Source organism: Gossypium hirsutum, chromosome A10, assembly GCF_007990345.1.
Source record: "Gossypium hirsutum isolate 1008001.06 chromosome A10, Gossypium_hirsutum_v2.1, whole genome shotgun sequence".
In the NCBI taxonomy this organism is placed as follows: Eukaryota; Viridiplantae; Streptophyta; class Magnoliopsida; order Malvales; family Malvaceae; genus Gossypium; species Gossypium hirsutum.
In genome coordinates, this window is record NC_053433.1 from 59,290,229 (window position 1) to 59,305,882 (window position 15,654).

The following is a 15,654-nucleotide window of genomic DNA, read 5'->3' on the forward strand; positions in this document are numbered from 1 at the left end:
AAGAATACCTCGAGATCGATCTTGATGTATCTAAATTACTAAAAAAGAGAGGCGTCCCCAAGATCTTTCATCTCAAAATTCTTGGATAAAAGCCTCTTTGTTTCATGCAATAAGCCTATATCATTAGTGGAAAGCAAAATGTTATCAACATATAGAACCAAAAATATGTACTTACTCCCATTGAATATGTGATACACACAATCATCAATAATATTCATCTCAAAACCAAATGAAACAATTATTTGATGAAACTTGTGTACCATAGACGGGAAGCTTGTTCGAGTCCATAGATGGATTTTGTCAATTTGCAAACCATACTCTTTGAGTCTTTTGACTCAAAATTTTATGGTTGCACTATGTAAATTGTTTCTTCAAAATATCCATTAAGAAATGCAGTCTTAACATCCATCTGATGTAACTCAAGATCAAAATGAGCAACAAGCGCAATGATTATCCTGAAGGAGTCTTTCGATGAAACTGGAGAGAAAGTCTCTGTAAAATCAATACCTTCTTTCTGAGTATATCCTTTAGCTACAAGACGCGCCTTATACCTCTCCGCATTACCATTTGCATCCCTCTTGGTTTTAAATATCCATTTACAACCAATTGGTTTTGCACCTTCAAGTAATAGGACAAGTTCCCAAACTTTATTGTCTTGCATAGATTTATACTCATCTTTCATGGCATCAATCCATTTTTGAGAATTAGAACTTTTATGGCTTGATGAAAGTTGATTGGATCATCTTCCATCATTCCATTATCATCCTCATGTTCTTAGAGAAATATAATATAATCATCTGGAATAGCATTTCTCCTTTCTTTTGTGGACCTTCTTAATGGAACTTGTTCTTGAGGTTGTTGAGTTTGTTCTTCTGGAGCAATTACCTAATTTTGAATGGGGAGTTGTTCAACATTGTCCTGTAAAGGTTCTGGATTCACTTCTTGATCAATGATAGGTATAAGAACCTGAACATCGTCAAAAGTGATAGTAGGAATTGAGTTAGAATCCAATTCCTTCTCAAAAGCAATGTCTCTAACCTTATTTCTCCCCTCAAACTCAACATCCTCAAAAAATGTTGCAGTTCTTGTCTCAAAAATATTCCTTATTATGGAATCATAAAATTTATAGCCCCAAGATCGCTCAGAATAACCAATAAAGTAGTTGCTTACTGTTTTGGAGTCCAATTTCTTTTCATGTGGCCTATAAGACCTTGCCTCAGTTGGATATCCCCAAATGTGAAAGTTCTTTAAACTAGGCTTTTTACCTGTCCGAAGCTCATGAGGTGTTTTTACAACTGCTTTATTGGGTACTCTGTTCAGAATGTAAGCTACTGTCTTTAATGTTTCTCCCCAGAGGGACTCAGGTAAGGTAGAATGAGCAATCATGCTCCTTACCATATCTTTAAGAGTTCTATTTCGTCTTTCAGCTAGACCATTCATACTAGGTGATCCTGGCATGGTGAACTATGGGACAATACCACATTCCTCTAAGAATTTCGCAAATGGTCCTGGACATTGCTCACCTAAGCCATCATATCTACCGTAGTACTCACCACCACGATCAGATCTGACGTTTTTAATCATTTTGTTAACTTGATTCTCAACTTCAATTTATAAGTTTTGAACACGTCCAAAGACTAGCACTACAGCAAAACAGGTTTTTAATGGCGTTTGGATAAAAAACGCCGCTATAGATCGAGCACTAGCGACGATTTTGAAAAATGCCGCTATAGATCGAGCATTAGCGGCGCTTTTCGAAAAATGCCACTATAGATCGAGTATTAGTGGCGCTTTTCAAAAAATGCCGCTATAAGTCGACCATTAGCGGCGGTTTTTGAAAAATGAAGCAAAAAAATTAAGCACAACGTCGTCGTTTTATGTTAGCTGTAGTGACATTAGCAGTGCTTTTTGAAAAACGCCACTATAGATTAAGCATTAGCGGTGCTTTTTAAAAAACGCCGTTATAGGTCGACCATTAGCGGCGCTTTTTTAAAAAAGCCGCAAAAAAATTAAGCATAACGCCGTCGTTTTATGTTGAGCTTTAGTGGCATTAGCGGCGCTTTTTGGAAAATGCCGCTATAGATCGAGCTTTAGCGTCGCTTTATCAAAAACACCGTAAAAATTATTTTATCTGTCTATTTATTATTTAACTTGTTTATTTATATTAATTGAAATACAATTTATTTTTAATTAAATACTTAAATTCTTCAAAAGAAAAAGAATGAAACGTAGAAAAAATTTGAAAGTAAAAAGGGGTATATGACTAATTATTTTTTAATTTATATATTAAATAATTTCTTATATAATAGTAAAAGAAATAGTATTAATTTTTAAAATATTGAATTAATTATCATTATAGTTTAGGGTTTATAGTTTAAGATGTATGGTTTAGGGTTTAAGTTTTAGGAGTTACCATTTTAAGGTTTATATATGGATTATGGGTTTAGGGATTATGGTTTATGGTTTAAGGGTTAGGGTTTAAGGTTTAGGGGTTATATATTGGTTAAGGGTTAGGGGTTTAGGGTTTATGATTTATGTTTTATGATTTAAGGTTTATGGGGATAGGAGATAAGGGTTTAGGGTTTATATTAATTAGTGATTTTTAATTTATATATTAATTAATTTCTTATATAATTGTAAAATATATAATTTTAATTTTAATATATTAAAATTATGATTATAGTTTAAATTATTTAAGAGATAATAGATAAATTTTATATATATTAAATGGTTTAAGATTAAAGGTTTACTTGAGATTTGTTAAATGATTAAATTTTATACAATCAATTAATGCTTTTATATTTAAAAATATTTAATCTAAACCATTTCATATACATATTTAAATATTAGATTTAAAAAAATGATAAATAAAAAAAAGTAACAGATTGATATGGATAGGTAACTATGTAGCTAGGGTTTAGGGTGGAGGTTTATAGTATAAGATTTAAGGTTTATGGTCTAGGATTTGGGGTTTGATGTTTGGGTTTTAGGATTTAATTTTTAGTGTTTAGGGGTAAATATGGTGAACTAATTAACTTGTGTATCTTGGATTTTTTATAATATAAATCTAAATAAGATAAATATAAATTATTATTTTAAAAAAATATATATCAAAATGGGTTAAATCCCAAAAGCATACATGAACAATGGTTTAGTGTGCAATTGTATACATGAACTTTAATTTAATCTAGTTCTTGTAAATTATTAACACAATTATTGATATAACATCATTTTATATTTATATATTACATACATAAATATTTATATTTATTCAATATAAAAATATATTGATGTATTTATTTTTAAAATATGTATGATTAAATCAAAATTAAAGTTTCAACTATACATTTAAACCACAATTAGAATTTCACGTCTACAATTACACATTAAACCGAAATTCATATATAATTCTGAGATATATCTCTATCAAAATTTAGGTGTATACATATAATTAATGACATTTATATAAAAATTTAAACAACTAATCCGGACTATACTTAAAAGAATAATGCTTGTATTGTTGTGTCATTTTGTATTTTTTTTAATTCATCGATTCCATTTTATTTCTGTTAAAGTTTCCTTTTGTATTTTATATGTTAATTTAAAAATTACAAAAATCTTCAAAATAAAATTTAAAATTTAAAAATAAAAATAAAAAAACTTAAAATTTTAATATTTAATATTTTAGTCCATATTTCAGTCAAAAAATTCAATATTCAAAATTTTAAAAAAAATCCAAAAAATGATAATCTCAGCACAAAAATTTTAAAAGAAAAAAAATAAAAAATATGTTAAAAATGAAAAAAATCAAAATTTAGCAATAGTGACGTTTTTGGGTAAAAAGCCACAAAAAGTTTAGCTATAGTGACGTTTTTCATAAAAACGCAGTAAAAAGTTGAGCTATAGTGGCGCTTCCAAAAAAACGCCTATTTTTTATACCAAAAACGGGAAATCAAAATCCCGCTCACAACCAAAAAATAATTTTTGGTTACCCGCTCGTTACTCCCTCTTCTTCTCATCTTCTTCTCATCTCATTTTACTCTCAAAATTTGCCCCTAAATTTCCCATTTCCAGCATCACCAAGTCAATACACCTACACCAATCACACTTCTTTTTCCTTTTCATTTCATTGCACTGAATTCACCCACCATAGCTACTCCTTTTCATTTTTTCACTGAATTCACTTTCTCACTCTTCGATTTAGAGCTTTCAATCAAAATTACGTAAATAAAAAGCCAAATTTTGTATCCCTAATTTAAAGAAAAATTTTAATTATTTGCTTTAAAAAAAAATATAGCCTCCGCCATCGAATCTTGTTTGTGATTCATTGAATGTATATTATTTCTATATACTCACATTCTTTGATTACAAGCTCTAGGGTTTTCTTTTTTTTAAAATTGTTCACTGTTTTTTTTTTTAAATTTTGTTTGATTGAAATTTCAATTTATTTTATGATATTCATCTTGGTTTAGTTTTTAGGGTTTTTCTGCGATTTTGTTTTTCTAATTGTTGTGGCTCGATTAATGAAGTATAATTGAGATGTAAAATCGTGGAGTTTAGAGGATTCAATTTTGAATTTTTTTTTTTAGTTTAGAGTGGCTTTTACTGTGTAAGATAGAGCATTTTTCGTTTGATGAAGCTGGGTTTTGTTGATTAGTTGAATAATGAAGCAATATTGTGGAATTTCATTGAATTATTGTTTTTTTCTTGGATTGCTATGTGACTGAATTTTAGATTGGGTTTGATTGAAGTAAGGAAAGTTAAGTTGAATGCAATTGTATATGTTATCTCTGGCTTACTCAAAAAAAAAAATGAGAAATAGAAAAGCAATGTTGATTAGGAAAAATTAAAATGAGAATACTGCTATTACTGATTGCCATGTACTAGATGTCACTGGCAGCTGAAATCAAAGTTAGTTTCATTAGTTAAATAATGTTTGTCCTTCTAGATCTTATTTGGGTGAGATAGATATTTAGTGATATGATATGAGATAAATTTTGTATTAGTACCTTCTTCCTTGTTTGATCAATGCTGTTTTGTAGCTTTATTTCTGTAATTTCCTATATGGGACTTGTTTACCTTGCAGCCATTTTCCTTTACAGATCAATCATCTGCAGGTAAAAAAAAAGCCTCTGCAATCATAAAAAACACTCAGTTTTGAACTAATTTTTTGAACCCTAAATTCATTTTATACAACAATGACAAGGGAGTTGTGGAAATAGATGTATCAAACTATGTGGTTGGAGAAGAAGAAGCAATTTGGTTACTTAAATTGGTTCTTCCTTACTTGAACGAGTTCTTATTAAAGCTGAGGGCACTTTTTTCTGGTGATCCTTCAACAACAATGAAGGTAAATTTTCCTTCTTTTTTTGCTACCATTTTTTATATTGAGGAACAAGATGGAAAAATGACAGAAGTTGACCATCAATTGGAACAATTTGCAGATGGCAGTGCTGCTGTTTGTTTTGGCCAGGTGTGGTAGCTTTATAACAATTTGGAAAATGGCTAAACTAGGTAAGTTTTTTTTTAAACACCCTCAACTCTGATAATTTTTTTTTTTACTTAGGGTGAAAATCTTGCTGTCCTTTTACAATGTTAACTGTGAGTCTTGGTTGTGTGCTTAAACTCAGGTTTCTTTGGCATTTTCATTGTTCCAAAACTTTGCACTTCTTATTCTCACCAATTAAGTGCATACGGTAAATCCCTCTTATCTCTATTGATATATATATTAATTACAAAAGGAGGGCAGAACCCTAGCAGCAATGCGACTAGCGCGACTCGAACTCAGATAATACCTTAGGCGATGTTACCATTGGGGTTCATCTCTATTGATATCTTTTAAGATAAAAGAATAGAAACATTTTAAGGGTGATAGTTTTCAAAAGAGTAGGAAGTTTCTTTTACAGGGTGAATAATTTTATAAGAATTTAAAATCAATCCATATCGATTCCAGAGTCAATCAGTTCAAAGTTATTTTTCTAACCAATATCTTAATCGATTCTCGATTCAATTGATCTAATTGATCGATTCAATCAGATTCGAACAACATTGTTTATGAAAATAAATTTTAATTTAATTAGTAACGCTACTTTGAGCATATTTAAATACGTAGAAATTATATAAAAAATTACCTGAGAAGTTGATATTAAATTGTGGACAGGTTTACTTTGGAGTTGCAAAGAGATTGTAGACGAGGACTTGTGGACTCTGACAATCTATTTGCTATTAACGATACTAATAGGTATAATGCTGTTGTTAGAAACTGCTCGATCATTCGAAGCATCACTGATTTCTGTAGGCGTGCATGGGACATTCTTTTCTGCCATGTTCCTTGCGAAGCAAACAAAGGTGCTGATTTTATGTTCAAGCAATTTCAAGTATCTATCTCAATTTGCAAACTTTCGAATCCTCCTACTGGGTTACACCATTTGCTTCTTGAAGACTAGCCAAGTGTTTCTTGTATTAGACAATACGGTATTTTACCTTAAATACCATATGTTATCATTTTTTATCGGTTTGTAATTTTTTTGTTGACTATCCATTTATTAGTATTACATGTTTTTAATTAATCTGAATTTATTATTTTTTTTCTTTTTCGATATAATACAACTTTAAACTTATACACTCATTCACATATATTCTACACTACCACAACACAGGTGAATTTATGGATTGAACCCCCTGAACATGACTCGTGTAAATTCTCTTCAACCAATAGACCTATTTTTAGAGTTGTTAGGACTAAATGTTATCATATTTGTGTGAAAATATTACTTTAATATATATTAGATATATTAAATTAGGTTACACTCTATTTATAAGAAATTAGAATTTATAAAGAATAGCTACTCCTTTGATAATTACAATTTTATGCATTTATTTTGTGATATCTAAATGTAGCTAAATTAATTGTATATGGTAAAAGCACGCCAATACACCCTATATAGTTAAGAAGGCTAACGAACAACTAACGAGCTTTTCCTAGATTAGGTTGCAATTATAATTTTACGCGCTTTGAGACAGAAATATAATATAGATTTGAATGAACTTGAGTGAATAGTTGACTAAAAGTATATAATCTCTTTATGAGTCTTCTGTTTTTCATGTCTCATCCTTCAAATATGCAACTCTGTTGGAACTTGTTCATTTTTGAAGTCTCACGAAGTGTAGGTTTCTTTTGTAAAAATGTTGAAAACAGCTGTTTTGACATGTAAAATAGCATTTAAGCTTATCTTGTGTGGAATCTTATAGTTCTATATATTCCTGGGAAATAGGGGAAATGTTTAGGTTTGATGGGGTGGAAAGGATGGTTAAAGTAGAGAAGAAATGCACTGCAATAATTGCTATTTTGTACACTGCAATAATTACAAATTGCTTATGGGAAATAGGTTTTCATCCATTCTCTAGTTGGACATTTTTTTGCTTCTTTGTTGATGTAACTTGTCTGTGATTTCAACTCACGGAGCCAAATATATAAACGTTTTTATTCTCTATTTGGTTTTCTGTTTGGTTCTCTTGTAAAATGAATATAAACGTTGAAAGAATTGTCAATTTCTTTGAACTTTTTGCTTGTGTGTGTTCCTTGAGCAGCAATTCAGACGAGGTTACAAATGGCAATGGAGGTTAGAGATAGTCTCGAGATAGTTCACGCTGCGGAGGGCTTCTTTAAGTTATATGCAGGCATTGCAATACTTTGGCTTCATCTAAGCTTGAACCAGCCCTCTGTTGTATATTTTTTCTTCTTCTTTTCTGATATTTTTCCTTTGATTAATGAGAGGTGATGATGATTTGGCATTCTTTTCTCACTAGGATGAATTTTGTTTTAGAAATAGTAATACTTTGTGAGTGGTGTTTTTTTTATGTATTAAATTACATATTGAATAAATGTTTATGTATTAAATTTAAATTCATTAATTTTTATATTTAGTTTTAAAGTTAAAATTTTTTATAGAAAATTTGATTTAATTAATATTTTTTATTTATCCTTAAAAGTATATAGTTTAAAATTCAAATTTCAAAAATAAACCATAATATAATATTTATCATAGAAATAAAAATTATTTAATTAAAATATACTTTTCAAAGGTCATATTTTTTAGCGGCGTTTGTAGAAAAAGAGCCGCTAAAGGCCATGTTCTTTAGCAGCGTTTGTGGGAAAAGCGCCGCTAAAGGTTATGTTCTTTAGCGGCGTTTGTGGGAAAAGCGCAACTAAAGATCATGTTCTATAGCGGCGTTTTTTTACATAAACACCGCAAAATGTTAGCGGCGTTATCTTTAGCGGTGTCTTTTGCGGTGCTTTTACAAGCGTCGCAAATAGTTTTAGTAGCACTTATAAGCACTGTTATAGGCCCAAAAAGAACGCCGCTAAAACATGTTTTGCTGTAGTGTGAGATTTTTCATGAATGAGATATAGGTACCCATAACGTAAGTAATTGTCTATGAATGTTATGAAATATTTTTGACCATTCCAGGATGCTGTAGGGAATGACCCATATCTATATGAATTAATTCTAAGACGTCTGAAGATCTATTTACACCCAATCTCTTGGTTTTGGTCTGTTTTCCCTTAATGCAATCGACACAGACATCAAAGTCTATGAAGTCAAAGGACTCTAAAATACCATCAGAGATAAGGCATTTAACTCTAACTTTTGAGATATGACCCAAGTGCCTATGCCATAATGATGCTGAATTTTCCTTATTTAATTTGCGTTTAATACCACGTGATTCCACATGCAAGGTTTCATTATTGGATGCAACTGTTTCTAACAAATAAAGGTTGTCATAGGTATTTAAATAACTAGTTCCAATAACATTTGAATCTAAAGACAAATTAAATTGATTGTTTCTGAATGAAAAATAATATCCAAATTTGTCCAACAAAGAAACAGAAACTAAATTCTATCTAAATGACGGTACAATAAAAGTGTCTTTTAAATCCAAATAAAAACCAGTTCCTAATAACAACCTAAAATGCCCAATTGCTTCAACTTCTACTGATTTTCCATCGCCCACAAAGATGTGTCTTTCACCATCACTTGGCTTTCAGTAACTCAGGCAACCCTGCATAGAGACACTTATGTGAGTAGTAGCACCAGAATCTATCCACCAAGTGTTTCTAGGTACTGAAGCTAAATTAATCTCAGAACAGACCAAATTAAGAATTATACCTTTCTTTACACGCCAAGCATGATATTTGGTACAATCTTTCTTTACGTGTCCAGACTTATTACAAAAGAAACAACTCTCTGTAGCTTGTTGTTGTTTCTTTTGAGCTGGACCCTTAGCAGTTTCATTCTGATATTTTCTTTTCTTGCCCTTGTCCTTAGGGACATTGGCCAAATAAGCATTTTCAGACTCATCACGCTTCAACCTTTCTTCCTCTTGCACACAATGAGAAATGAGCTCATTTAGGGTCCATTTCTCCTTTTGACAGTTATAACTAATTTTAAATTGGTTAAACTGTGCAGGAAGCAGTACCAAAACCATAAGAACAAGCAATTCCTCAGAAAGCTCGATTTAAGTGCCTTAAGTCTTGAAGCAGTATGGAACATCTCCATAATATACTCCCTTACATTTCCTTGACCTTTATACTTCATAGACATCAAAGAAGTCAGAAGTGATGTCATCTCAACCTTATCGTTTTTAGCAAAATGTTTCTCAATTTCATCCGGGAAACCTTTGGCCAGAGTAATCTCTTCAGATTCTGTGCCCCTAAAGGCTTCTGGAATGTTGTGTTTCATGATCATTAGACTCATACGATTTGAACAATCCCACCTCTCAAAGTCCCTCTTAATATCAGGGGTGCTTTCCGCAGTGAGAGGTGCAGGTTGTTCTTCCCTTAGTGCAAAGTCTATGTCCATACAGCCAAGCACTATAAGTAAGTGCCTTTTCCATTCCTTAAAATTAGTTCCATTAAGCATAGGTATAGAATTTATATTCGCAGATATTGTGGCAGCAGAAGATGAATTAGCTGAATAGAGAACAAAAGCAAGCTTAAACCAATATTCATAAGTAAACAATAAATTCAAGATAATGGCTAATCCCATCTCAAGATACCAAACACTACATTAATATCAAGTCTTTGGACAGTAATATTAACAGTAAGCAGTACTTTTGTTGTAGCAATCAAACATTGACAATAAATTATGTTAAACAATTAATTAATCTTTGGACTAACTTATTGCTCACATAAACTACCTTATAATTGTCACACATTTATTACCACAGATGTCATTAACATTCTGTCAAATATTAACTTACCTTTGGGTCAATTTATAAACGCATGAATTACAAAAACATATAACTATCTTAATATTTCAAATAAACTAATATACACAAAAGAAGTCACTTTGGCGGCATTTTGTTTCAACTAATTTATTTAAAATATTAGACATCCTTAATTAAAAGCCAAAATCTGAATTTATTTGTTCCAAAATATTTACTTTAATTTCATCTTTCAATCAAATTAAAAGATAAACATATATATTTATATAATTTTCCAAAACCACATACAATAAACCAATCAAAGCATGCATATATTATACATTTATATATATAAACAAAACATATATATGAATCAATTTCTATATATACATTTATATATATATTTTTAAATGTTATATAGGATTAAAATAATAATAATCACATGCCTTGTAAATACACAAGAATTGAATTGCAATATTTTCAAATAAAGCTTAAAAACGAATGTATCAAATAATATTACACAAATATTTTAAACTTTATAATTGAATCTATTAATTCAAAAATCACCCATAATTTTTTTTAATATGAATTCAAGATAATAAAAAACTTTAATATAAATCTTCAAAAAATAACATATATATCTGAAATATAAAACCCATGAAATTTCATGAATCAATTATTCAAATGAAGAACTTGATTCAATTTCCAATGATTCGATATGATGAGGCTCGGATGCCACTTGTTAGATTTATAAAATAAATCTAAAATACAACTTAATAAACCAAGATCTATCATGTCAAATGAGCAAGAATAAATAAAGAACAAAACTAGATGCGGAAGCGTACTTAAATCCATGAATTTCTTGAAGTTTTACCGGATCTTGGGGATTTGATCTTCCAAATTAGCACACAAGAAATTCAGAGAATATATGCTCTCTCTTTCCTAATGATGGGATATTAGAAAAGATATCTTGTGTATAATTTGAGGACCATAACCCAAATACTTATAACCTTAGCATATTAGTTTTAACCAAATTCTAATTAGCCCATCATTAATTAGAATTTTATTAGAAGAGTATCTACACATATTTGACCCATACTTTATTTAATAATTAAAAGCCCAATAAAATTCTAACCAAATTAGATCACTTTTAATTTGGGATAACTTATCATGATAGTAAATAATAACATGTAATTATTTTTATTATATATGTGATGTCCAAATTTTCCAATAAGAAAGTAACCTTACTAGCCATCTAGAGGAATCTGGGATGAAATATAGCCCCAAAATCATAACAGCACATGGAATCATTCCTGCAATCGGAAATCAACCTTAAGTAAACCAAATGAAAATTTAAAATAAGACTAAAATCTGATTCTAATTTACCACTCTATAATCTACCACAATTTTTTAGTCTAATTTATTAAAACCCATAACAATACTGAAATTTTAACATCTATATGTTGTTCCAGACAGCCATGAATAAGGTACCTTAAATGTAGGTTATTTTTTCAATAATTCTTCCATGTACAAGCTGTTTCGGACAGCACAAGTAGGCATTTCATGACATTCAACATCACTTATAAAATGCTAAGATTCTAATTACATATGTTGTTCCAGACAACCATGATTAAGACACATTAAATGCATAATAACTTGACAATAACTCCCCATACACAAACTATTTCAATCAGCATAAATTAGATAATTTGTGGCTTTAACATGCTGACTTTACCATAATTTTGTCTAAAATTTGCATAGTTTTTAACATGGAACATCATGTAACATCCCGAATTAGGCCTAGTCGGAACAATGGTTTCGAGACCACAAATCCGACATAGTAAAATTTATTTTTATTACATTTTTATGGTCTACAATTTCACAGGATGATTTCGTGAAAATTTCATTCAAAAATTTTGACGTTTGGGCACTCAATTTGGTCAAAATGACTAAATTGTAAAAAGTACAAAACTTGAGTTCTAGAAGCTACAGGTGTCTAATTGCTATGAAATTTTAAATTGGAGGTCCTTATATAGTAATTAGACCATTGAATAATTTTATGGACAAAAATGGACATGAAATAGGTGAAATAGAATATTTTTAAGTTAGGGGCATTTTGGTCATTTGGTAATTAAAATAATAAAAAGGGAAAATAAAAGCCAAATTTATGCTCATCTTCAAAATTTGGCCGAAATTTGCATGGAAGTCATGGCTAGGGTTTTTTTCAAGCTTTCCAAGCTCAATAGTAAGTCCGTTCTTGTCCCGGTTTTAAAGATTTTTACGTTTTTGAAATCCTCATAACAAGATCTAGCTATTTCTACCATTTATTTAAGTTAGGGTTGATGTTTGAAAATTTACCCATGTGATACATGTGTGTATTTTGATGTTTAAGGGAGGAATTTGAATGTTTTTTGTGTGTTAAACGACTTTTATTAAGTAGTTTTCGGTGAAAACACTAAAAATGATTAAATTGTAAAAGTTATAAAATTTGTCATAAAAGTGTGATTTAGTGGAAATTTTGGGCTGCTATAGTTATGAAAATGACTCAGCTAGGCTTAAAGTACGAAGAAATTGAATAAATTTTATTTTACGAGCCTAAGGGCTAAATTGCAAATATGTGAAAGTTTAGGGGTAAAAATGAAAATTTGTAAAAGTATGATTTTTGGGTCAATTTGATTAATGTGAGTAATAAATAAGTAATATTTGAAATTTTAGATCAAGAAAATTGAGATTCGGGCTTAAATCGGGAAAGTACGAGATTATGAACTAAAATAGAATAATTAGTTGTGCTCAGATTCGAGGTAAGTTCGTATGATAATAATAATGAAATGTTATGTTTGAATTATATTCCTTACTATTATTGCATATATTGTATGATTTAATATATTGGAAAAAATATGTATATGATGTGGAAATATGACATGGAAGAATATTACATAAAATGCAAGAAAATGATGATACATGACAAGTGATATATGAAATATGTGATAAAAAGCCTATTTTGTATTTTAGTTATGCCTTATTATGCTATGAATGGGCAATTGGTACTATTGTAAGCATGAATGATATTATGGTCGCTATCCACGACATCACGAGCAAGTGCAATAGAGGTGCAATGTGCAAGTGAGAAAAACCCCGTTTGAACCATAGGAATAGTTTAGGATACAAGTGACATGTCACTAGAAATTAATAAGTCTGAACTTATTGAGTAGTCCGGGTTCGTGATATATGTGGCATCCGAGCTCGTTGAGTGGTCCAAGTTCATAATAGATGCGATACATGTGATTGGGTTCCGGGCAATGGTCTTGTGTGTCCTACCAGTGGCCAGGTAATCCTTGAGTGGTCGGATACCTGACAGCTTTTATGACCATTCTGTGTAGTTACACCTTGATCTATAGCTTATATGAGCAAGCCCATGAGTAGCTCTATTGCAAGCATTGCATGATATGAGGTAGCTTCAGCTACGTATGTTTATATGGCACTTATGTGCAAGTTTCCACGTATCCCATAGTATACCGAGTGTTCAACGGGTAATGCAATGGATAATGTGATGAAAGACCCAATGAGGTTATGTTAAAAAAGGTATGGTTATGTGATATACTACGAATGAGTACAGGTATGTACGCTAAACTCAAGAGTAATGCCTTGATGAAGAATGACTTATGGTGAGAAAGTTTATGTATATGTATATATATGAACATATGATAAGTATGCAAAAAGGCTTGAATGATGAATAATATTTATGGTTATGTTATTATGTCTTTATGTAATTGAACATGGAATCCATGAAATGGTGAGTTCATGATTAGTTGAAAATGAACTTATGATAGTTATCATCATATTGCACTAAAACAGTTTTGGACAACAACAGTAGTCCGACTTTGAAAATCCACCAAAAATTATGGAAATCGAATTAGAGACTGAATAAGATATGAAATTAAATCTTATTGAGTATAGTTTCACATAGGGGAAACGTTGTAAGCAAAAGAATTTCGTATTATGAGATATTTGAATTTTTGTGAGATAGAGTCAGAGTGATTCCAGACTCCCCTTTCTTAAATTTGGAAAATCAATAAAAATTTTAGAAAATTAATTATGGATTAGAATTCATATGACTAAATTTTTAATGATTCTATTTCAAGAGAAATAGACGGAAACATTATCTAAATTCTGTACTATGAGATAATTAAGTTTTAGTAAAGGAAGGTCGAAGCTGTCAAACAACAGAATATGGGTAATATTGAAGAATAAACTGTACTTATTGGCTAATCCATAAATTCTGGAAATTTTATGGTAATAATATATGTTAGTCTAGTTTTGGGGAAAATTAGCGGATCTTAATTTGGAGTTCTGTAGCTCTATATATTAATAATTTAGTAACTATGACTCGAGAAAATAGCTTGACCAAAACATAAGTAAATGGGTAATTATGATTGTATTACCTTGAGAAGCATGTTGACATATTGCTTATTATTTTCATAGGGACTTACTAAGTTATAAAGCTTACCCCTCTCCTTTTCATTTCTTTTAGTGTTTTCAGGTTAGCTCGAGGTTTGAGATCGTCGGAGGCAGCATCATACTATCAAATTATCAACCCGGGGTATTAATAACCCTTAAGTGTTTTCAAGTGAGTGGCATGCATAGAGACTTAGTACTCTATGATATGTGTTTCATGATTTGGCCAATTGAGTTGGCTTATAATGATTCATTTGTATAGAGACATGAGATATTGCTTATATTTGATCATTGGGTTGTAAACTTAATTGATTTTGCATGATTGTTCTAATGTCTTGATGATGTACATGTTGCGATGGCTTGATATCGATGGATATATGATATCGTATGTATATTTGATGGATGAACTTTGATCAATAGATGTGACCATATTCTTAGTATAAAAGTGTAAATTTAGAGTTAGTTAATGATGTTAATGAAGATGACAAGGCCAAATGAATATGGTTTGGTATGTCTAGACTTGATATAAAATGAGTATGAGAAACACAAATATGATGACATGAAAATGCTATGTTTGTGGATGCCATGTTATATGTCCTTGATGTTGTATAAATGTGTGAGGGTTATGGTTGACCAACGCTTGGAAAATAGCCTAAGTGTTGGCCACACGGGCAGAGACACGGCTGTGTGTCTCAGCCGTGCGGGGGACACAACCTTAGCACACGAGCGTGTGACTTGGTCGAGTGACTCGATTTCATTGCTGACATCATAAATAAAGAGTTACACGGGCTGAGGACACGGGCGTGTCCCAAGCCACATGGGCGTGTGTGACCACATGGCCTATCCACACGAGGCATGTCCTAAACATGGAAAATTTCCTAAGCGTTGTAAAATTTTCAAAAGTTCTTGGTTTAGTCCTGAACTGCCCCCGATGTATGTTTTGGGCCTGATAGGCCTGCATAAAGGATGATATGATGTGTTTGAATGTTTTGA

The 15,654-nt window shown here is 30.9% G+C and overlaps 1 protein-coding gene across 4 annotated transcripts; it reads left to right on the plus strand.

Annotated features, from left to right (window-relative positions):
* The first annotated feature begins 3,951 nt into the window (after window positions 1-3,951).
* On the plus strand, window positions 3,952-7,910 carry LOC107897868 (uncharacterized). Of its 4 annotated transcripts, none has more exons than XM_016823453.2 (6): window positions 3,954-5,117; window positions 5,223-5,350; window positions 5,445-5,514; window positions 5,631-5,696; window positions 6,161-6,474; window positions 7,591-7,910. In XM_016823453.2, exons 2-6 carry the CDS (start codon window positions 5,345-5,347, stop codon window positions 7,642-7,644), a joined length of 510 nt encoding a protein of 169 aa, XP_016678942.1. In that variant the 5' UTR covers window positions 3,954-5,117; window positions 5,223-5,344; the 3' UTR covers window positions 7,645-7,910. The 4 variants fall into 4 exon arrangements, with proteins under 4 accessions (XP_016678940.1, XP_016678943.1, XP_016678942.1 ...); XM_016823452.2 differs by having other exon boundaries at window positions 3,955-5,117; window positions 5,207-5,350; XM_016823451.2 differs by having other exon boundaries at window positions 3,952-5,350.
* The last annotated feature ends 7,744 nt before the right edge of the window (window positions 7,911-15,654 follow it).